This window comes from Poeciliopsis prolifica, unplaced genomic scaffold (genome assembly GCF_027474105.1).
Source record: "Poeciliopsis prolifica strain line A6 unplaced genomic scaffold, Auburn_PproV2 SCAFFOLD019, whole genome shotgun sequence".
Classification (NCBI taxonomy): domain Eukaryota; kingdom Metazoa; phylum Chordata; class Actinopteri; order Cyprinodontiformes; family Poeciliidae; genus Poeciliopsis; species Poeciliopsis prolifica.
Genome location: NW_026562394.1, coordinates 2,016,560 through 2,039,858, shown reverse-complemented (window position 1 = coordinate 2,039,858; position 23,299 = coordinate 2,016,560). Strand labels below are relative to the sequence as shown.

General features: G+C 38.6%; 3 protein-coding genes across 4 annotated transcripts; 2 read left to right on the top strand and 1 right to left on the bottom strand.

Moving 5' to 3' along the window:
• Nucleotides 1–1,511: 1,511 nt before the first annotated feature.
• LOC129368763 (uncharacterized) lies at nucleotides 1,512–3,528 on the top strand. Its single transcript, XM_055043873.1, has 3 exons — nucleotides 1,512–1,723; nucleotides 2,891–3,398; nucleotides 3,520–3,528. The coding sequence occupies exons 1-3, from the start codon at nucleotides 1,548–1,550 to the stop codon at nucleotides 3,526–3,528; spliced, it is 693 nt and encodes a 230-aa protein (XP_054899848.1). The 5' UTR covers nucleotides 1,512–1,547.
• A 587-nt stretch (nucleotides 3,529–4,115) lies between these two features.
• Nucleotides 4,116–5,448, bottom strand: LOC129368550 (uncharacterized). The gene is made up of 2 exons (XM_055043584.1): nucleotides 4,989–5,448; nucleotides 4,116–4,830 (listed from the first exon to the last, which is right to left on the bottom strand). Exons 1-2 carry the CDS (start codon nucleotides 5,404–5,406, stop codon nucleotides 4,265–4,267), a joined length of 984 nt encoding a protein of 327 aa, XP_054899559.1. The 5' UTR covers nucleotides 5,407–5,448; the 3' UTR covers nucleotides 4,116–4,264.
• A 7,171-nt stretch (nucleotides 5,449–12,619) lies between these two features.
• gabrr3a (gamma-aminobutyric acid type A receptor subunit rho3a) lies at nucleotides 12,620–22,925 on the top strand. 2 transcript variants are annotated; one of them, XM_055043581.1, is made up of 9 exons: nucleotides 12,620–13,154; nucleotides 13,636–13,748; nucleotides 17,448–17,515; nucleotides 17,613–17,836; nucleotides 18,667–18,749; nucleotides 19,789–19,926; nucleotides 20,641–20,793; nucleotides 21,625–21,818; nucleotides 21,911–22,925. In XM_055043581.1, exons 1-9 carry the CDS (start codon nucleotides 13,012–13,014, stop codon nucleotides 22,211–22,213), a joined length of 1,419 nt encoding a protein of 472 aa, XP_054899556.1. In that variant the 5' UTR covers nucleotides 12,620–13,011; the 3' UTR covers nucleotides 22,214–22,925. The 2 variants fall into 2 exon arrangements, with proteins under 2 accessions (XP_054899556.1, XP_054899557.1); XM_055043582.1 differs by lacking the exon at nucleotides 19,789–19,926.
• Nucleotides 22,926–23,299: the final 374 nt, after the last annotated feature.

The window sequence follows — 23,299 nt, the reverse complement described above, 5'->3', positions numbered from 1 at the left end:
CCCCTAAAACCTCCATGAAGCCTCATGCAAAAAAACCCCTCCAATTACATCATAGGGAGGGGGTTGTGGAGCGCAGCCTTGACGAGATGATTACTTCCAGATACAGAGCTGGGGTCTTTGTCATTAAAACACACACACACTCAACCCTGACCAGCCGAGCTCTCTTTACAACTGCAGGAGAGCAAAAAATGTAACGGGACGCTAAATTTATTGTTAAAACAAAGGTTTAATTGTCACAGAGCGTTGGAATGTTACACAACTTCCTGTTCAAAAACATCGAAAAATGCCATGATTTGAAAGTTGCCAGTTTGTTTCATGTGCTTTTTAATATGCAGACTAAAACCATATGTAAAAGAATTCAGCGTAGAAGAGGGGAAATAAGGAAGAGAAGAGAGGAGTGTGTGGGAAGATTTGTGTTAGATTGCAGTCGGGATTGTATGATCGCCTCTTGTAATTGTAGGGAAGTCTGAGTCATAGCGCAAAAAGTTTAATGTGTGCCGCTCATCCACACACACCCACACACACACAAAACAATAGAACTTATGGGAAGGTTTTGTTAGTGTTCTTTCAAATGTCCTTAAGCCTTAGTGATTTCTTTTTCATTCATTTCTTCAACTATACCTCTCTTTTCCATCCTCATGCAGTTGGAAAATTGTCCCTAAAAGATGCATGGCTCCACAAAGCAGTTCTTACAGTTGCTCAAGGCTTAATTAGCATAACGTGACCCGTGTCAGAGATGCTTACAGATTAAATTTAGATGGCCAATCTCAGTTTGGGAAGGAAATTGGCTAAGGTCAGCTTGAAACCGCAAAACAAGCTGTTTGAGTCTTTGCTAAACCAGAGACGTTGTAATTACAGGGTAGCCATCGTTTGTTTGTGAAGACCATTTAATTTGCTCTGTTTATTGTGACAATCTGTGCCTAATTTTTAAATTAGTAATAACTGTTGTAAAACTGCTGCAAATAAAATGCACAACAGACACCTTATAGATGCTTCACCACTGACGCAAACTATGACGTCAATAATTTATGTCATAGTTTGTCACTTTAAACAAACTTTGAACAAATTTGTTTAAAGTAACAAACTTGCTTAAGTTTGTCACTTTAAATTGATGTATGAATTGGATCGAGTTCTTCTGGAAACTTACATTTTTAATCTTGCCATATACCTTCAATTAATTTAAGTCCAAATGGATCATTCTAACATATTATTCTCTGATCTTAACCACTCAGTCGGTTTAGGTAGATGTAAAGGTTCGTGTCCTGTTCATGCAGCCTCTTCCACTATATAGATGGTTCTACTGGGGACTGTGAATACACCCTTAAATGGCAATATCTGTCACATTTTCAGCTGGTGCGGTTCACATTCACACAGCACTGTCAACCTATTTACTCCTTCGCCTCTGGAGGCGCTGCACCAAGAACTGCTAAAGGAAACCACGCAAAAACCCCGAAGAAGACGCCGCGCGCAACTGTCTTTATTTGTAATCAAAAATGGAGCGACATCAGATTCTAGCGGTTTTAGGATTTCTGTTTTGTCGCTGGCAAATGTGCCAAACAAACATTTTTCTGCAGTGGGCTCAGCATGAGTGGAAGATGAGGCAGAAGGTCACGCAGAAGGTTTATTTTCACGCAAGGCGGATGAAACGGCTCCGCATGAAGCGACGCGCATCCAACTTAATGGTGGCGATGATCATGTCCGCCTTTTTCAGACGTCAACAGAGGTACAAGATTTGAGTACTTTCATTAAAATTGTTGCTCAGTGACGTCACACATATCAAAAGTAACTTATTGAATCTGTTATCCAACATCAAACAAGATAGTTTCCGCAACACCGGACCGGAAGTACGCAAACCCGGAAACGCCAAGGCTTGTTTATGTTAAACAAGCTGTTCAATATACTTTTGACCAACTGAGTTACAGTTTTGCACCGATTGCAGTTTTCAGGCCGTTTGCCGATTTTTAAAAAGGCCATTCCGATTCTGGCCGATATCCACTTCCTTTTTGTCTGAATGTCACTGAGTAAAGCGAGAAAGTTGTTAAAAGTGAGGTGATGATTAACTAAACGTGCAGAAGTTATATCAGTAAAAAAAACCTTCACAGAAGAGGACTGCGGTTAATTTTAGTTTTTTAGTGAGACCGATAAGATCGGCCCAAAATGAGAAAAATTGGTGCCAATAAATTACCTGGCGAAATCGGTAAAATGTAATCGGTGCATTATATTTCACAGGATGTAATGAAAACTTCTCTTTATTCTTTCATTGCCTTTGTTTTTGCATTCTTGAATCCAAAAATATTCAAGCATTGTGGTTCTCTTATCTGCAATCAATGAAGTAGAAAACTGTTTTCATATTATCAAGATGGCGACAGACCATCTTGATGGAGGAGGGGTGATGTCATTTGGAAACAATACACATAACATTCAACAGCAAATTCGAATGTCTTGTTCTCCTATTTGAGGTTTCCGGGGAAACTTTGGAAACTAATTTTAGCAATTAACTGAGCTTAATTTTCTGTTAAGTAGGATTAACTGGAATGTATAGTGATTGAATTGAAAAATACTTTTTTGTAAAGTACCTCCAGATGTCATTTATTGTAACTGAATTGAATTTATTGACTTAATTTGTACCCTGCTCACTTACTGGCCACTGAAGATAGCCACCAGATCCCTTCACGATCCTGCAAGCATAAATCTGTTCAGATAATGAATGGATAAATAAATTGAACATATAACTATTATTATTGTTTTTAACATGTTGTATTGTTAATCTGTTATTTAGATATTTGCAAAGTGAAACCTTCAAATTAATGTGAAATGACTTTTTTCCATTGTTAATAATGTAAGAAATAGGGAATTACTACTTATGTTTTTTGTATTTTTGTCTCTGTAGGACCATATGGGTTCAGCCACGTCCATCAACTTGGTGGGAAGCCGTTAGCAGCTCCTGGGATGAAGTGGATTGGAAAAAAAACTTCAGGATGACAAAGACCTCCTTTCTGCATCTTTGTGACATCCTCCGACCACGTTTGACACGACAGCACACTAACTTTCGTAGTCCACTTCATGTTGAGCTGCGGGTTGCAATATGTCTGTGGAGGCTTGCAACAAATCTGGAGTATCGCGTCATCTCCCACCTATTTGGCATTGGCATTTCTACAGCCTGTTGTGTCACACAACAGGTTGTTACTGCTATTAACGTGGAAATGAAATCTCTGTATATAAAAACCCCTTCAGAGGCAGAGCTTATGGTTATTGTCCAGGGCTTCAGGGATCAATGGGCGTTACCCCAGGTTGCAGGTGCAATTGATGGGACTCATATCAGCATTATGGCACCGGATGAGAATCCTGTTGACTATTACAACAGGAAAAATGCATACTCTGTTATTCTGCAGGGTGTGGTAGACAACAAAATGAAATTCTGGGATATTAATGTGGGCTCTCCAGGAAAAGTTAGTGACGCAAGGGTTTTAGTCAACTCTTCATTGTATAGTAGAGGTGAAAATGGGACACTGTTCCCAGGTTGGATAGAAAGACTGAACAATGTGGACGTACCCCTACACATTCTCGGAGATGCTGCATACCCACTACGGCCTTGGTTGGTGAAACCATTTCCAGAGGGGAACGGTTTAACACAACCACAGGTAAACTTCAACTATAGACTCAGTCAGGCTAGAATGACTGTCGAAAGGGCGTTTGGACGACTGAGGGGCCGCTGGAGGTGCCTTCTCAAGAGGTGTGATGCCCACATTTCCTTTGTTAGTCACATAATATCAGCCTGTTGCATTTTACATAATTATTGTGAAACTGCCAATGAGGAGTGCGTAGATGAAGAGCCTGCAGATAATATGGATGATTTTGTGGACTCAGAGATTGACCCTCCACCCAACAATGGGGTCCAAATTAGGGATGCTCTGTGTGCATACCTGGCACAGTAAAAATTTTGTAAATGAGTGTTGTTTGTTTTTTGTTTTTTTTAACACAATTTTGTACTTTTTTAGATTTCAAAACATAGTTTTGTAACTTTATTTTGGACAGGTGATTATGTTTCAAGATTTGTAGGAAAATAAAGACAATTTGCTCATCCTTTGTTTTTATTGGAACACAATAGTCCAACATTGAATGCTCACCCTTTTTATTCACATTCTTCTAAAAAATAAAATATGTATCTTTGAATAACTTTTACATGGGTCATTCAAACTGTTTTGATATAATAAAACAGTTAACAGATACCATCACAAAAGAGTAATTTGGCCTTTTTTCAATATTATGAACTAAACTCCAAGACATCTCTGTTGACGTCACCAGAATCAGAAGATGTTGAATGCAGAGATGTGGTTGCCATCTCTGCATTGTTCAATGGCTGATGGCCATTGAACAAAGATGAGTTTGCAGTGTGGTGAGTAAGTGGAAAGGGGCACAATGGAGGTGTGACTGGAGGAGGGGCCATCGACTGCTGCAGGGTAGATGGAGTCATGGATTGGGGAACTGCAGCATGAAGGAAACTAGACATCATCTGAAAGAACATCTCACTGTTGGCCTTCTGCTGCTCTTGCATTAACTGGAAACGCCTTTCTTCAGCTTCTTGCTGCATTTTTAAGAAGTTCTCAAAAGAGGCTTGCTCCTGCTTCATTCTTTCGCATTCAGCCTCATCCATTTTTCTCTTCTCATCCAGATAGCTCACAAACATTTTCTCAAACTTATCAGTCTTTGTATCTCGCTTTCTTTTCTGAGCGCCGGGTACAGCCACTTCTGGTGGGCTCCTTTCTTCATCCAGCAGGGAGATTGTGATGGGCGGCTCTTCAACTTTAATGTCGGCGCCACTTTTATCTGCTTAATTAAAATGTTACAAACAAATCACCACAGTTATATTCATTCAAGAGTCTGTGTTCATGACAAATAACCGCAAAACTGGCAAGATGTGACTGCTCGTTTTTAATAGAGCTTAACGTTAAAGTAGTTTTTCTCACTTGGTTTGGTTACATACTTACTCCTTCTTTCCGAGTCCTGGTCCTGCGTTGTGGATTCGGAGTCGCTCGGCTCCAGGCTGGATGGCGACAGAGGCTCTTCCTTGCAGGAATCCAAAACATACTGGCTGCTTATCGGCAGACTGCCAAGCATGGCATCCAGTTCATCATACCAGGGAAACTGCTCCTTCGCGTCGTCAGCGCTGCAGTTGTTCCTAAGCATGTTGCGTATTTTTACGTATTGTTGGCGAAGTTTTTTTACCTTGGTGCGGCATTGTGACGCTGTGCGGGGGAACCCCAGAGCCTCCATGTCCCCACTAATTAGCTTGAAAACCTGTTTGTTTTTGTGAGTAGTCAGCAGTAATTGCAATACATTTTCGTCTGACCATATTTTTATGAGGGTCTTTACCTCCTCTTCACTCCATGTCTGACCACGAGCCATTTTCCCCGGCAATGGTGGAAAGCTATTGTTTTGGTTGTATTTACCCAGAATACCCCGTGCTGTAGTGTACTTCCTGTTTTGGAGCGATTTCCGGTCCGCGGCCCCCGCCCCGCCGGGCCCGGACGGATGTGCGCATGCGCGGGTCCCGGACGGATGTGCGCATGCGCGGGGCCGGGGCGGATGTGGGGTTGGACAACTTCCGGTGGCTATAGCGTTAGCATTGAAAGGCTAGGAAAATGGCTCAGTCTCGGCGCAGTTGTTTTTGTTCAGTCCCTGGTTATTTATGTGGGGCAAGAAAACCGCCTTATCTTGCGTTCCCGACGAACCCGGACCAACGGAGGCAGTGGATCCAGACGATCAGAAGAGATGAAGGTCCGGACTTTTGCATAAAGACGGGGAGCACTTTGGTATGTAGCCGCCACTTCACACCGGATGATTTTGTTAGCGGATCCACCACCAGCCGCCTTAAAAGTGGAGCTGTTCCTTCCCTGTTTGCCTGGAATAACTTCACTGCACCGGCAATGAGTCTGCTTTCGAGAGGGCGAAGAAACGGCAGTTTGTCCTCTCAGAAAGCTAGCCAGGCTGAAGATGCTACTGCGAACCATGACAACACGGCACATCCACCCGCAGGTAAAAGATGGTACATTGTATATATACTGCTCAAAAAAAATAAAGGGATCACTCAAACAACACAATATAACTCCAAGTAAATCAACACTGATTGACAATCAATATCACCTGCTGTTGTGCAAATGGAATAGACAACAGGTGGAAATTATTTTCATATTTATTTCACTCATTCAGATCTAGGATGTGTTATTTGAGTGTTCCCTTTAGTTTTTTTTTTGAGCAGTGTATTTTCCATGTAAGATAATTTCAGTAAAATATAACTGTTGCTATATTATTATTATTATTATCACATAATAATGAAATTATGAGGTTATGTATTTTGTGGAGAGATTAAGTCAATAGCTGCTCCGACTCACAACATGTATTGATCTTCACAGAAGTAATATTTCAAATATATAATTAAAACTTATTGCTAACCGTAGGTTTTGCTATTTTATTTTGTGGTTTTACAGGTGCACTTGATGAAGCTCTGGATTATATTAAGGAGTTGGAGGCCAGACTTCAAAAAGTGGATTTGTCTGCCACACTTTTTAGCCGCTACTGTGCCTCTGATGACCAGATCCGGTTCTACCCCAAATTTCCATCTGAATGTGTGTTCCGGATCTTCTGGGAGTCCATTGCTCCCTCTGCATCACGCCTGGTGTGCTGGACCAGAGCACAGAAACTTGGAGAGGAAGCATGTGCTGAAGCCAGCCCTGCCTGCTGCAGGCCTCTGATTGACGAGTTCCTGATGTTCTCATTCAGGGCAGCAGTGGGCATGAAGGAGCAGCTCATAGCTGACATGTTTCAAGTCAGCATAGCTACTGTCAGCCGAGTGACCATCACCTGGGCCAACTACCTCTTCATTGTGTTCTCTTCCATCAACCTGTGGATTAGTCGTGAGAAGGTAAAAGCCAGTATGCCTCAGAAATTTCTGAAGTTCTCTCCAAATGTCCGTGTCATCTTGAACTGCACAGAAGTTGCTCTGGAAACGGCATCAGCGAAAGAAAGGGCTGGCAAATTTGCTTTTCTTAGTTTGCAGCAGAGTCCAATGACACATTCATACCTGCACCAAAGCAATTGGACTTTCTAGGCAAACTGTTTCATCAAGTCAAAGTTGGATTAAAGAGGATCAAACAGGAACAATGCACCTATAACACTTTTGTACTCTAATTTGGTGACCTCTTGTATTGGATTGTATTTTATAGTATCAAAGTAAAGGAGGTTAAAATTCAAAAGCATGCCACATTTTTCAGAATTTATAAAACAAAACCCTCTATCACAAGAAAATTGTTTGTGACAATACTATTAGCCCCATACTCAAAAAGCAATAGATGTTTATTTTTATTTTATAGAGTACAGGAAAAAGTACAGATTTTAATAACATAAAGACACACTTTTTATTTACTATATTTTACTATAAACTGAAAGGTACAACAATAAATAATCCCAAGAATCATCTGTCTCAACTGGATGGATCTCATTGAAATAAGCCTTCTTGTTTCTTTACAACCAGTTGCTAGTGCGCTTCAAATCTGAAGTGTGGGCCTTGTTTCTGTTAAATAAAGTTTAGGCCCAGTGTTTTTATACCATTCTTTTCAAAACATTTAGACATGGTCAGAATCTGTCCCTGAAGTCCCATTGCAGCTCTCTGCTCTGTTGACATCATTTTGTTCCTCATGCACTTCAAAATCTCCTGAATGCCTATTGCATCCAGCATCAAGTTGTTCTACATTGCATGAAGTTGAGGAGTTTAGATCTTTGCAAAGTCCATCTTCAACAAGCCCAGCTCCATTTAATGTGTGGAGACTTTTCTGGCCTCCAGTTCTGTATTAAAAAAACAAAATGAAACAAAGCAAAAAACAAAAAAGTACATGAACTCTGGTTTTAACATTTAATATTTTTAATTCAAGTTTAAAACCTTGAACTTGGACTTATTCCGTTCAGTACACACAGATTATTGTTTAATAAACTCCAGAAAGTTACTTTGCAGTTTTTCCCTCAAATTAAAAACTTCTGGATTATGACAAGGTGTTGATTCTGACAGTGACACCTTGTGGTCAAATATATGCTATTTTCCAAGTCGATTGACTCAATAGACACACTTGGCTTCACTCGTAGAGGAACATTTGAAGACAGGCTTATGGTACTTTTTCAGTGCAGTATATCCATACGTCCATTTGTTTTTTTTAAATTTCACCTGTATATATATATATATATATATGCAGTAAAATCTCACTGAAACACAAGGTCTCTTTTCAAGACTGACCTGTTTTAAATAGACAGGCTAGTCTATTTAAAACAAACATAGTCACCACTGAGGTGTTAATAATTTTGAGCATAACTGCATACATACCTCTTTGTCTAGCACATTGAGGTAGAGCTACAATAATTGTGCACAACACGAAAGCTGCGGATGCTGCAGTGCTCCACCACGACCTCTGCTGTCCCTTTTTGTCCACACCTGAAAAACATTTCTTTCACTAAGATGCCTCTCCTTATTGACTGCAGTGCATACATGATATCAGCAATCTGAATGCAGAGAAAAAAAGAAAAATCTCAAACTCACTTATTAATGCAACAGTGATGTTGACCTTGGTCTGAACAATGTGCCTGCTCTGCAAACTTGAGAAGGTACAGGTGTACGTTCCAGAGTGTTCCATACTGTCTGGCCTGCTGAGCAGGAGTGACCCATCTCCTTGCAGAAGCTGCTCCTGGTCAAGGACAGCTTGATCCTCCCACAGGTTGACCATGTGTCCTGTTCTGTTGTCGTATTTTAAGATCAGAGTCTGCTCCGTGAGAGAGGACATGGTCCACGTGAGGGAGAAATTCTCAAGACTGTGTGGAGCCATGCATGAGATTGACAGTGGGTGTCCCTCTTTATGACTTATATTTTCTGAATTCAAAAGGAAATGTGGTGTTATTGCCTGTTATTTATATGAAAATGTTTTTTTTATGACTAATTTATGACAAAGTTTGCAGGATGCACCTTGGTTCTTCCGAGAAGCTGTCCACACCTGGTTTCTGTCGGCTGACGTGAAAGAGCAAAAATACGTGCGGTCGGATAGATTACCCACAATTCTCAGCATGCTCTCCACAGTGAGCAGGCCCTTGTGATCTGTGGTCCTGATGGTGGAATTTTCCAGAGCCTCCTGAGCTGAGGAGGGCTCCGTGGCCCACGTCACCTGCGGCATGGGGTAAATGTTGTGAGAGGTGCAAGTGACCATCTCATCACTCATCTCCATGGTTACCGACTGGATGGGAGCTAGGTGAGAAGAAGAAGAAAAACAGTCTAAACTTTCAGGTCATACGGTGCAGTTTGTGGAAAGGGCAGCCAGAAACAGCCAGAATGCTGTTTTAATGCGAGGAGAAAGACAGAGAAGGGTGGACAAAGATTTAATCTATTCTTAGAGCTTAGTGATGTGTTTCAGCGCCGGCTTTCAACAGAACAACTGTTTTAGTCTAATCGCCTCTTAATGGTGCTTTTCTGCTGCACTTCAATGCTCTTGTTCTCTACTTTTGCAGTGGGTTAATGGGGCAGACAACCAACATGAACTTTACACACACTGTTGGCTTTCCACTAAACCTTCCCTCCAAGTGAAAATCAGCTCTCCAGTGTTTTAGCACATATTGCACATGGAACTTTAATTATATACAGTATAATGCCTCTCTTTTGGTAATGCAGAGTTTGGGTAGTTATTGACAAACTCTCTTAATACAACAAAGCTGATAAAAAAATTGTGGAAAAAGGTGCAAAATATTCTGCTTGCACAGTGGCCTTGACATAATTAATCATTGTGACCCTTTATAAGGTTTATCATATCAATTTCAACAGAGAAAGACGCTGAAACAGGCAAAATAATTTTAGGTACAAACCTTTTAGCTCCAAGTTGACAAACATCTCCTGGTTGCCTTTGCGTGTGCTCGTGTAGCACTTGTACCTGCCCTTGTCCTGAACTTTAACCCTCCGTAGAAGCAGTGAGGCATTGCCTTGAGAGATGTGGGAGTTGAAAAGCGACGTTCTGCCGCTGAAGTGCTTGTTTTGGAGTCCAAACTGATCTTTGTGGTAGTAGTAGCTGTGAACAGGGATTTGCTGCTTGTACCAGTGGATTACCACTGTCCCTGTGGGTCTAAAGCTGCATGGCAGGACACAGTCATCTTGGATGATGCAAGTGACATTCAGGTCTGGTAACAAGACTGAAAACATACAGTTATTAAAAAGATTTAAGAGCACAGGTTTTATGTTAGTTAAATGTGTTCACAGTTTGCTGGAAAAAACTAGAAAGTGTATAATTTTGATAGCTAAAGCTGAGCATTTACCCTGTATTTATGATATAACAATGCAAAGAAAAGGTACTGTAAGTTCCTTTGAATATAATCTCAGTCATCTTTTTGAAGACATATTATGTTGCCTTTGCTGCTTTTACTCAATATTTTATAATTTTTAACAAAGGAGGAATTTGCTTTCGCACCAAAAACAAAATAGTATTTCTTTGTTTCATTTTTGTTTTGAAAATTACAGCAATAACACAGTAATTGGCAAACATGAATGCAGTTGTGTGCATATTTTTACCTGGTGATTTATTTGATTTATTTCACCAGTTATAAAACACTGCTTACGTAGATTTGTTCATAATTAAAGAATGTCATAAAAATATACATACCTTTTGAATTTGTCAACAAAAACTTTTCTGAGAAAAGTAGCAGCATGAGGAGAAGTCCTTGCATTTCTGCCATTTCAGTCACTTTCCACAAAGGCGTTAAACCTGTAACAGTCTTTCACAGCTGAGTGTTTGAAAACACACTGGTGTGCAGTGAGCTGTTTCTGTGTGATTCCACTTTACATCCTTCCTAACACTAATGAAACATGGACTAATTAACCCAGCAGGTAAAAGTTTAACCAGCTTCTTGGTGCAGGGCACAACACTTCACATCTCTTCTGAAGTAGTCTGCCAAAAACACCTTCTTTCTTTTGTGACCTAAAAATGAGTTCACGCCATAGCAGCTAAGCTAAAGCAAATGCAGTGTACATTTAGTGAGTAAGGAAGGAACTAGAAGAGATAAGATTTGGCGTGAATAAAATGAGAACATTGTTTTTTGTAACCAAATGAAAAAGGAAAATAACATGATAGTTCTTTTTTGAAAATATACTAATTTGACACTGCCTGCATTGTGTCCTAATACTTTCCATGAACTTCTAAATCTAGTTTAATCAATTATATCCTTTAAAAAATGCTGCAGTAATCATTTGCCCTGCACATCTGTTTGCTGTCCTGTGACAGTTGATGTAGCCTCCAGATATTCCCAACCCTGAATGGGAACACAACTAGATGATGGATAGATAGAAAAATAATTATTATATTTGTAAAATATTATATCTGATTGTCCCCTTTTTAATACTCTTTTGATGACCTCTGTGGCACAGAGATGAGATGTCTGGACAAATATGAACAGCTGTCATGCAGCTGCAGGGTCACATGTTCTAGTGCACTAAGATCCACGTGCTTGATTCTTGAAGATGGCGTTGCTCATCTCTGCCCTCATTCAACTTTAATCCCAGATTAAAGGGAGCATGCTACTAGTACCACGCCAACAATGCTGAGTTATATCAGTGCAGCTGTAGCTCTGTTTCATTAGCTTTTTCAAAATTTATTTCAAATATATTTTCTTGCAATTTTCCCACACTAAACCTTTCTCATGAAGCTTTCACTCTCATGGATTTTAAATTGTCTCTCTGTATCTCTCACTCATCTTTTCATGCATTTACACAATCAAACTTGCTGCCTGCCACCAAGTGCATAATGTTTTGCTTGTACAAATGTGGTGACCCTTGTTGATATTTTGGGATTTGTGTTGTTTAACCACATTTTTCTTTATGTGTTTATTCAAGAAAAAGTGAATGTAAAACTTTGTAATATGAACTGAAATTTTAAAGTACAACATCAACCAGCAGATTGACCTGCTAACACTCAGTGTGCATCAGTGCTGTTTTTAATGAGTGCTGCACAATCTAAACAAAAATCTACAACTGTGGTTGGGAACTCTAAGTGGGGCAAATGGGACAGCAGATTTTTAATTTACATCAATCCAAATGCTCCGTGGTTTTATCTTTCTCACCATGTGTCTATCAGCAGGAAGGAAGCTGATGTTTTTTTGTGTTTGCTTCCATTTTGCTGAATTTCGCTTTCTAAATTTTTTTCCCTTCAAACTCAAAAAGTAACAAAGCTATATTAAAAGAGGTCTTCAGTTGAACATTCTTCAATTCTTTGAACTGAGATGAAGCGAGAACAGTTGTGGGATCATATGATCAGGCTTACATACGAAACAACCAGAGGCCATAAGTTCAGTGTTTACTGAAGCCGCTGCAGACATATGCTCACATCTGACTCCTCTTGATAGGATCATTTGCGTCCTCTCACTGCAGCCAAGCGCAACTTCGTGTTGGAAAATCCTGCAACGTATAAAACTAGGCTACAGGGTTTTTATTTTCATCTGGCCTGGTGATGATGAAACTGGTGTTTGTATTATGCGCTTCCCCCACCCTGCACTGCCTCCAGTTTGTAGGTTACTGAAAGATTTCACCACCCACAGAAAAGAAGATTAGGGAGGAATTAATGGTATTCCTTTGTCATTATAGGAACAAATTGATATTTGGTTTTAAATCAGAGGGGTGGGGACAGCGGGGGAGTCGGAGCAACATGTTGCGTTAGGACACATAAGCAGAGGGATGGCACTGTGACAGGCAAACTCAGCCAGGAGGATGCTCGTGCACTGGCGCTGAGCTGCTGGATATCTCCACTGATGTTCACCATGTTATGGGATATGAGAGTAAAAGATAAGGTAGATATGACCTGGTGTTTGCCTGGCAGGACAGAATGAGTGCACCCGGGACATGGACGTGTCACTAGGAGACCAGGACAGCCGTGTCTGGTTGAGACACTGAAATACTGGGAGGGACATTTGGGTTCCTCTCACATCTGAAGCCCCTGCTCAATCATGAGACTGGCCCTCCTGGCTTTGAGACTGATGGTTTTGGCGTGGCTGTGGCCTGTCACTCAGCTCAACAGCAGCACTTTTGCAAACAAGAAACGGCACAAAGAGGTCTATGTTGGGGAGAACACTAAAGCAAAGCATGGAGGGTAAGAGTCGTCTTTATTTTTCTAGGTACAACTTACATTATCCAGCCTCTTCCGAATGGTAGTTATCTCAGATCTTGCTTGCATAATGGATCCCAGTGACACCATCAATACCATGCAGGTGAATCCAGGTCAGAACTGGCAGTGAAATATGTGACATGGAGGTATTTTTAAATCTATTTCTGCACGAAGACATTGTTGTGCATGTTATCAAAGCCAGCTTTGGATTGTTTCTAGGAAGACACTAATCACCTCAGGAGGCAGATAAACGAGCGTTACCACATTATGTTTGACCCAATTACAAGTGCCAGTACCCTGAATGTAACTGATTTTATTTGGGCCAAGGCTCTCAGTTTTAATCAGGGCTAAAGAGCAATTAGCCGTCTCTCCTAGACAGATGTTGCTTCTATTTAGAGTGTGTTTTTGTTAGAGATCGACTGACTGATCTGTCATTTGATCTTTTTTGATTTATTTTTTTTTCTAGACGGGTGGATCTTAAGATGAAAAAGCTGGACAGTACAAAGTCCCTGCTAATTAAGTCTGAGCAGCTACTAAGGATTGAAGATCATGATTTTGCCATGCGTCCAGGCTTTGGAGGTAAGAAAGCTCAGAATAAATAATATAGTTTTGTTTATTTATATATTACTCTTACGTAGTTCCACTGTTAAAGACGAACAAAAAGCTGCTGTTGAGTTACACATTTTAACTGGTCCACTCAACATTTAAATGTATTTTTCTTGCTCTGTTTTAATAAATATTTGTTTTACAGACAATTTAGTCGACTATGTGAGTTATTGTGCTTAATAAGCAGCGCATAACACAAAAAATCCTTGTTGACCTAGATTGTCTGGTGCCTGGGATTGTCTGGTCTCGGGCACCAGACTACAGCGGTGCAGGGAAAATAATCTGAACTGTGTTCCTAATTCTGCACCTTTCTGCACTTTGAAGGATAGTTCACTTTTTTCATTCACAATGTATTTGGGCAAAGTAAAAATATTGGAATATTGCAATGGAGTGTGTCCATGATATGAACAAGGTACATATAAATTTTTATTTATATGTACCTTCCCTCATTGTGTGGATTACTACAAGTTTAAATGGACAATTTCTACACGGACTATAACACTGCATTTTATTTACTTTATTTTAGTTTCACATGAAAATGCTCTGATTTACTGTTGCATAGCCTTTAGAATAAAGGCTATGCAAAAAACATTATCATCTTATGCTTATATGTTTCAAATGTAATTACATTTTATTAATTTTTTTAAATCAATTTACATAAAAATGATTCCCACTTTAAAAACCCAGTAAGTTACTTGAACAAAACTAAACATTTCCAATGAGTGTGTTGTTATTCTGAATCTCACCAAAGGATCCTCCTAAAATAACAAGTTTGCTCCAAGGTATTTGCACAAGGCACATTTTACAAATATATGCCTTTGTGTAAATAGTGTTTACCCATGATTTTTAAAATACCTGAAGTGTAATCTTGGGTGGCATTTTCTGCTCTTGAAATGATTTTGTGTGGTCTCTGATAATGGCATAATGCGATTGATCCAGATAGTCACTTTTTGTGATAAAACAGTCTTCTTTAGACAAAAAAAGTTGGGTGCAACTCAAAGTTTTTATGTTTTATCAGCAATGATCTTTAAAAAAAATTTAATTACATTTTTTTATGCTTGTGTAGAAGTTAGGACCACAAACACGGAGCAACTTTTACTCTAAAGCAGATCTGGGTGCGCTCACTAAACTTGACAAGATAATATAAATATTTAATATTAGAATATTTAAACTAGGGATACTCATATTTCAATCTTATTGATGAGAATAGACCAACAAAATGGAAAAAACAACATTGCATGCCTTTTTTTAAAAAAAATAAGACAAACATGTGAAAGCCTTTTTGTTTCTTTTGAAAATGATTTTGAATCATTTTTATCAAAAAGTTATTTTTGTTTTTGCTATTGTGACCCTTGACTACTTGCAATTTTATAATTTTTAATGCTCCAACTAAAGCAAAACTAGCATTTCCATCAAGCATTTGAGACAGTAGAAACACAATAGAGACCAGAATATTGGCAGGTGAAATTTGTTGACATCATTATAGTGATAAAACTCCCAGGTAACACTGTCACTTTGTCAAATTTCTCTCATAATACTTTTATATTTACATTTAGTTTGTACTTTATTTTTCAGCTGCAGATCATTGATGCTGATAAAAGAAAAATACATTAGTGTGTGGACCCACCTCTGTCTAAATATAATCCATTCCACTATTAGATTGCAGTTGTGCCCTGAGCATTTACCCTCATTAGGTAATGGCACTTTTAGAGGTGCATGTGCAAACTGCACATCATTCAGTATGTTGCCCATGTTCTGCTACTGGATGATGACTTAACAAGCATGATGGTCATAATAAGAAACTACAGCTCTAATGCAAAGTTTTTTGCAGTATTTTGCAGTGTAGTTTTCCATCCCTCTGTTGTATTTCTGACATATGCAGTTAAACCAGCTGTAGCTCATCTCGGCCTGTTTTATTTTCCTGCCACTCTGAACATTTAGCATTTGCTCCTGATATTGTTCAGGGTTTTCTCAGGTCATGTGAAGTGAAAGTCTTACTGATGGGATTGTTATAAGCAGTGATTATTTTTTTTTTTCTTGGTGCATGCAGGATTATGGGAAAACTCCAACTGAAATAGACAGCTACAGAACATAAACTAAACAAACAACAAAAAAAAAATAATCCATGCAAGTTGTTAACTCTATAACTCTTCAAAAAAAAATTTGAGAGGATCTTGTAGCACATTCGTCAGATTAAGCAAGTTTCAGAGAACAAATTTTCTACTGGAAAATAGGTCATACATTCTGCACTCATGCATCATCCTTCAGATTCTGGGCCTTTACAGCAGTTAAGGTCCTGCTAAAACATGTTGAGGACAAATCTGCTCGTTGATGAATGCAGACAATCCTATTTATGAATAGGATTGAGACAAATCTGACAAAACACAACTGTTCAGAGGTTTTGTTTTCACCCCAATTACCCTTATTCTGAAATCCTTGAATATTTCTGTTAGTTTATAAATCACAGAATGGCTTAGCAACAAAATGCATGAAATATCGGTTGTTTCATCAACCTTCGAGATCACCCAGGGCTTCTTCAAATCAAATCAAATCAAATTTTATCTGTATAGCACATTTCAGCAAGGCATTTCAAAGTGCTTTACATCATAAACACAAGAATACAAACTCATGCAACATATAATAGACAATACATTGTTACATATTACATTTCAAATGAAACTCTAAACAGGTGTGTTTTTAGTTGCGATTTAAAAGAAGTCAGGGTTTCCGCTGTTTTACAGTTTTCTGGAAGTTTGTTCCAAAGTTTTGGTGCATAGATGCTGAAAGCTGCTTCTCCTCTCTTGGTTCTGGTTCTGGGGATGCAGAGCAGACCAGAACCAGAAGACCTGAGAGGTCTGGAAGGTTGATACAACAACAGCAGATCTTTGATATATTGTGGTGCTAAACCGTTCAGTGATTTATAAACTAACAACAGTATTTTAAAATCTATTCTTTGAGCTACAGGGAGCCAGTGGAGGGACTTTAAAACTGGTGTTATGTGCTCTTCTTGTTCAAATGTCAAATTAAAAACAGCATTCAGTTCTTAGCCTCTCCTAATCTGGAAAAAAAAACTCCCAGAAAATTGCAACAATGCTGAAACACTGAATTCTTTTAAATAAAAACTAAAAATCAGAGTTACTTTTGGTTAATAATAACTGGTATGTTGGTTAATTCTAGTCTTCATATGTAATGACAAAAATTTGTTACTTGTTTGCTGTTTAATGTTGTCATTATTGTTTATTGTGTTGTAGATTCATCTTATAAAACTCTTTGTACTGTTGCATTGGTAATATGTATAATACAAATAAACGTTATTTGTTGAGGCTACAGAAGGTATAATAACCTCCTAAATTATACATATTCAGTTTTAGTATTTATGAGGATCTCTCAATTTTTTCATCCTTGCAAAATTTATAATCCAGTATATGGAAAGGTGGTTATGTGACATTAGTAAATATTATTTTTTAGTGGGAGACTTTTGTAGTAAATTGGTTTAATCATTTAGGGATTCATTTTAGTCACCTGACCCAAATAGAAACTTTATTCACTATTACTAGAACTGAGTCTGATATAAAACATTCATGTGTATCATTGACATGCATACCTTTGTGGGATGAAAAGGCAGAAAATTTGGACAATATTTTATCTTAAATCTTTCTCTCATCTTTCCAGGTTCTGCTCTTCCAGTTGGAATCGACGTCCAGGTGGAAAGCATTGACAGCATATCTGAAGTAAACATGGTATGCACCTCTGTCATCCATCTAATTTACATAAACTGTTCAGCCCAATTGCTGTTTGTTTATTTTTTCTCTTTCGCTTTTCTTCGTTCTTCTTCAGGACTTCACCATGACCCTCTACTTGAGGCATTACTGGCAGGATGATCGGCTGGCTTTCCCCTCCAGCAGTAACAAAAGTCGAACCTTCGACGCACGTCTCGTCAAGAAAATTTGGGTTCCAGATGTGTTCTTTGTCCATTCAAAACGTTCATTTATCCATGATACAACTATGGAGAACATCATGCTGAGGGTTTTTCCAGATGGAAATATTCTCTACAGTGTGAGGTAAAAAGACTTGTAGTCATTGAGCCCTTTCCTCACTATTAGATGGAAACTTTATATCATAAACTGCAGTAACAGATCCCCCTTTTGCATACATACTGGCTTAGGTAAAGATTCTGATTCACAGGTGGGCTATGGCACCTGATTGCTCCAAAACAACTGAATGGTCCCCATCTCACATGATATTCACTGCCGTCATATAACTAACAGCAGACATGACTAGATAATAGAAAGTGAGTTTAAATTATAAGTAGTCAACGTATGTACAGAACATCAAAAAAAGAACCAAAACTGCTAAAGTGCAGAAATATGTTGGGACCAAATAATTTGCATCCACTGGCAAGATTACAAACAAAACATTGATATTTATTCTCATTAAAAGCTACTCAGGCACACAAGTTGCATTTGTCATTCTTCTGTAATTATAATAAACTTTATTTTACTCCTGCTGTATTCCGCTTCTCACCAGTCTACTTAATATTTTCCCCTAGGACTTGGGGATCAATCAATTAGGCAGGTTGTCCAATATTTTTGCGACAACTTTGATTAAAAAAATTTTTTGGGACAAAACATGAGACAAGCTGGAAGCAGTGTGCAGAGAGTAAGAGTAACATAAGATGGTAGAAAATATGCTTTCACCGAATTGAAAATATCAATTTCATCTGCAGATGTCAAAATGTGGCATCCTCTCACTGAAGCCACAAACTGTCATTGAAAGTTGCTGCAGATACAACCAGATGCAATGTTTTCTTTTTGCTTTGGGTTAACAAAGCTGATCAAACTGAGTGATTTGAATGATGTGGGTGTTTATGTAACTTTAAGTTGTGTTTTAGGATCACTGTGACCGCTCTGTGCTCGATGGACTTCAGTAGTTTTCCTCTGGACACACAGAACTGCTCTCTGGAGCTGGAGAGCTGTGAGTATCAACCAGAAGTCGAGGGAACATCTTGGACATCTAATGCTGATCACAGTCAAACACAATTCCACTATTATTAGCTATTTCAGCAATAAAAATATTCTATTGCCTTTAATAAAGCATTTATGTAGTTTTGCACTGGAAGATGTGGACCAGAGAATGCGTCGCTATTTCAGTTCATATAACAGTGAAACAGAATCGGAAAGTAAACTCTAACTAACTTTTAGTTTTTGCCGTAAATAAGACTCTGTTAGTTTGTTTTGTTTCTTCTGTGCTGCTGTGACTTGCACCCACACGCTTATCACATTTTGTCACATTGCAACCCCAACCTTCACAGTAGTTTACTGATGTTTGACAGACCAACAAAAAGTAGTGCATAATTGAGAAGTGGAACAATAAGCACATGGTATTAAACTTCAGGGTAAAGTGCATCTCCTTCCTTTACGCTGTCACCTCTCAAACCAGTTGTTCTCTGAAGTAATCTGAGGACTATTAGAAAATACTAGTGAACAAGAAATATCATGTAGACCATAAAAGACCACTGAGAAGTTAAACGCTAGGCTAGGTCATATAGCAGTCTTCAAAGCTTTGATTAAGTCTTTAGTTCTTCATCTGAAAAACCTCCTAAAATATGTGTGTTCATCTGGATAAACTGCAGTGATCATTTTCCTTCTACTTCACTAAGATTCACTCGCTATTGCTGAAAATTCCCATGTCATGCATTGAGGTTTTGGGTGTAACTTAATGAAATGTGAACAACTTGGAGGGAAATGAATACTTTTTCAATACTCCAAAGATGATTGTCTTTAGACATTTTTTGACCGTCTTATTCAAATGTTCTGTGGGTTTTCTGTATTTTCAGTGCTTTCTCTCTTTGTTATTGTCATACATTCACATCATGGAGCTTGATCTTAGAGGAAAGGCAGACATCCAGCTTAAAACAATCTCTCCTTTCCTCTGAGAAAAACACCCATGTTTCTTCTGAGAGAGGCAAAACGTCAAATTCTCCTCCCACTCTTCCTTCTCTCCTCTCTTTAAGATGCTTACAATGAGAACGACCTAATGCTCTACTGGAAGAACGGGAACGATTCATTAAGGACTGATGAGATAGTGCTCTCTCAGTTTTTTATTGAAGACTTCCAGCCTTCCTTTGGGCTTGCCTTCTACAGCAGCACTGGTATGTGAGGCTGGGGCTCTCTGCGCTGTGTCCACTTTAGAGACAACCAGAGAGCTCCTGTAATGTTTTTTGGTTTTTTTCTGTGATGCACCTTGCTAAGATAATAATTCTCATAATGTTACATGGTGGCTTTGTATATACATATAAAAGAAACAACTTAATTGTTTTCTTTTCTCATAAAATCAACTTCCAATGAGGCGGTTTGTTTCAAGCTCTCAGTAGCGGTTCCTTAAAGCACATGTTTAGGTTTCAACGTTCTTGGAAGATTCACAAAAACAAATATTACATTGAGTTAAAACTGTATAGCTGAAAATAGAATAACGAATGGATACAGCAAGCCTCATTGTAGCCCTCGGGTAAAAGAAAAAATATTGATTTTCATAGCTCTCTGTGGGAAAACTGATACTAAACAGCACTCAAAAGATTATTTTTCAATCAATATTGTTCTATGTTAATGGGTATGGAGTTGTTGTAACACTGAGATAATAAAATACTCATTTAATGGATCATTGTTGAAAATTATTAATGTAAATATCTAAACAATATTGATTTTCATCTGTTCAGGTGATTTATATGGAGTTTCACCAAATACCTGAATTCAGGTTCTGTTCTGTGGAGTTTTCTAAGGAAGTTTTCTTTTTCAGCATTATGGTGGCACATTTTTCCTTTTTTCTCCTGATGGTTGCTTTGCTCTGCATTTTTGCACTGTTTCAGGTTGGTACAATCGACTCTACATAAACTTCATCCTAAGGAGGCACATTTTCTTCTTCATGCTTCAGACCTACTTTCCGACCATGCTGATGGTGATGCTGTCATGGGTGTCTTTCTGGATAGATAGGAGAGCCGTACCTGCTCGTGTCTCATTGGGTAATGAGAAAACGTACAACCATAATTTATGGAAAAACACATTTTGTAAAGATCAATTGAAGTAACTATTCACAAAGAAAACCACTTTTCTTGTGATTTAATGTAAAGATGAAGATGGAAACAGAATGTTGAGTTGTATATCGACTAGCCCCATCTGATTATTCTTAGGATTTTCTTGCATATTTTATCTCTGCTTTAATAATTATGGTTTAAAGATGGTAACCAACTATTGAATGTTGAGAAAGTATAATCAATAAATAAAAACAAAACTTTGCAAAATTCAGGGCGTCTCCTTTTGCCTCTTAAAGCAAGATGCAAAAGACACAGAAGGGGGGTTTCTAGGTAAGAAAAATAAATGAAGCCTTTGTTTATTGTAAATCACACCGACCGGATTGGTCTTTAGGACAAACAGACAATCACAAGGCAGCAACTCAATGCATTTGGCAGTTTAGATGTTGAAGATGTTAAAGATAACTTGATGAAATTCAAACTGAGAATAAGAAGGGTTCTGGAAGGAGATTTAAGTAACTTTAACATCCTTTTTGGTGCCAGAAACTGTTTCCTTAGATTTCAATGCACCACAATTTATTCAGTTTCCAAAACAGCAAAATACCCACAGAGCTGTACCAATATGGATGAAACTGCCTAAGTAATGATTCGGTATTAATTAATTACTTAAGACATTGGTAGTTTCACAATACAATCTATTGGACTTCAGCTGTACATGCATATATGAAGTTGTACATATAATCCATACATATTTTCTTTTTATACTCATGTTATTTCTGTCTGCACGCGTGCGTGTGTGTGGACGTGTGTATGTGTGTGCAGGAATCACCACTGTTTTGACCATGTCCACCATCATCACTGGTGTCTCTGCCTCTATGCCACAAGTGTCTTACGTCAAAGCCGTGGACATCTACTTGTGGGCAAGCTTCCTGTTCGTCTTTTTGTCCGTCATCGAGTACGCTGCTGTCAACTATTTCACCACAGTGGAGGAGATGAAGAAGCTGAAGAACGCTAAGGTCAATTTCCACTTCTCCCATCAAGTCTTCTTAAAACTTTTGGTAATTATTTTAATCTTCATGTCGTTCGCTCTGGTTTCTTCTCACTGTAGATCCCCAGTGACTTCGATACCACCCAAGCCATGGCCTTTGATGGGTGTTTCCACGATAACGACATTGACCTGGCTTCTTTCCCAGAGGTCTCCATCACCCCGAATACAGACAGAAACACTCAGTCTCGAAACTCCACCGTTTCTGCACCCACAGAGGGAACCAGGCTCCGTCGCAGGAACACACTGAAATACAACCTGAGCTTCATCAGGAGCAACAGTTACATGATTGACTCGTACTCTAGAGTCATCTTCCCCATGGCTTATCTGCTCTTCAACATCATTTACTGGAGTTTGTATGCTTAGTTCATTTGTTAAAAAGACTTACTAAGTACCATAAATGCTGGTCTACCATTCCGACTTTTTGTTTGCACAGTGTTTAATGCTGAGCATTAATATCGTTTATGATGTCTCAAATTCAAAGAGCCAAGATCAGCTGTTGCAGCAAATTTATTGCCGACCTTGTGTCCTTCGCAAAGGTGTGTACAAAGACATTAAAATACATCTTTTATTGCAGAAAATAACTCAGACTGAAACTTTCAGAAAAACTCTGCTTTTAATTCAATTAAAAATTAATTGGTTATTCAGTGGAGAAATCCGCTGTGTTATTTCAAGAGTCTTTACAAATCTTTACCCAGGGTGCCAGGGAATTTGTCTGCATCTGTGGCTGCAATTTTCCAAATGGTATATGTGTCTTCAAAAAGAGTGATTTGGAAAAAGTCTTAACCATTTCTATTTCTTTTTTGTTGTTGTTATGTTTTATTTCAGAGAATAATTTGGCATGAGGCAATTTTCTTTTATTTTTTCATGTAATGTATAAAGAAGATGGTTGCCTGCATGTGCCAAGGCAGGGCAGTTTTGCTCTACAAAAAAAGAATCTCATCATAGTACCGTAAATATTTGATTGACTTTATTAAATCGAGACCACATTTCAAATTAGACAAGCCACTTCAGTGAAACCTGTACAAAGCAACATATCTTTATCTTTACAAATAAACCTACACTTTTAAATACTGTATGTGTCAGGCTACTTTATGGCTGATTGTTATATCAGTTTACTCTTATTTTTTTTAATAGTTATTCCCAAATAGACATTAGTGTTTCAACATTACTTGTAACTCAGCTTTGTGCTTAAAGCAATGTCATCTTTGTCGATGGCTTTACTGGAAACTCTTTTGGTGAATTCTTTTTCAACCTCATTGTGCTCCATGTGTCAGAACAGACACATACAACCACACATATTCATGACTAAATGCAGTTTTAGAGCAACCAAATAATCCAACATTCGTGTTTGTGGAATGTGGGAGGATGCTGGAGTACCTGAAAGAGCCTGCTGTCTAAAAGACAAAAACCCTTTTGCTACAGGCAGCAAATAAAGAAAGGCATATCTTC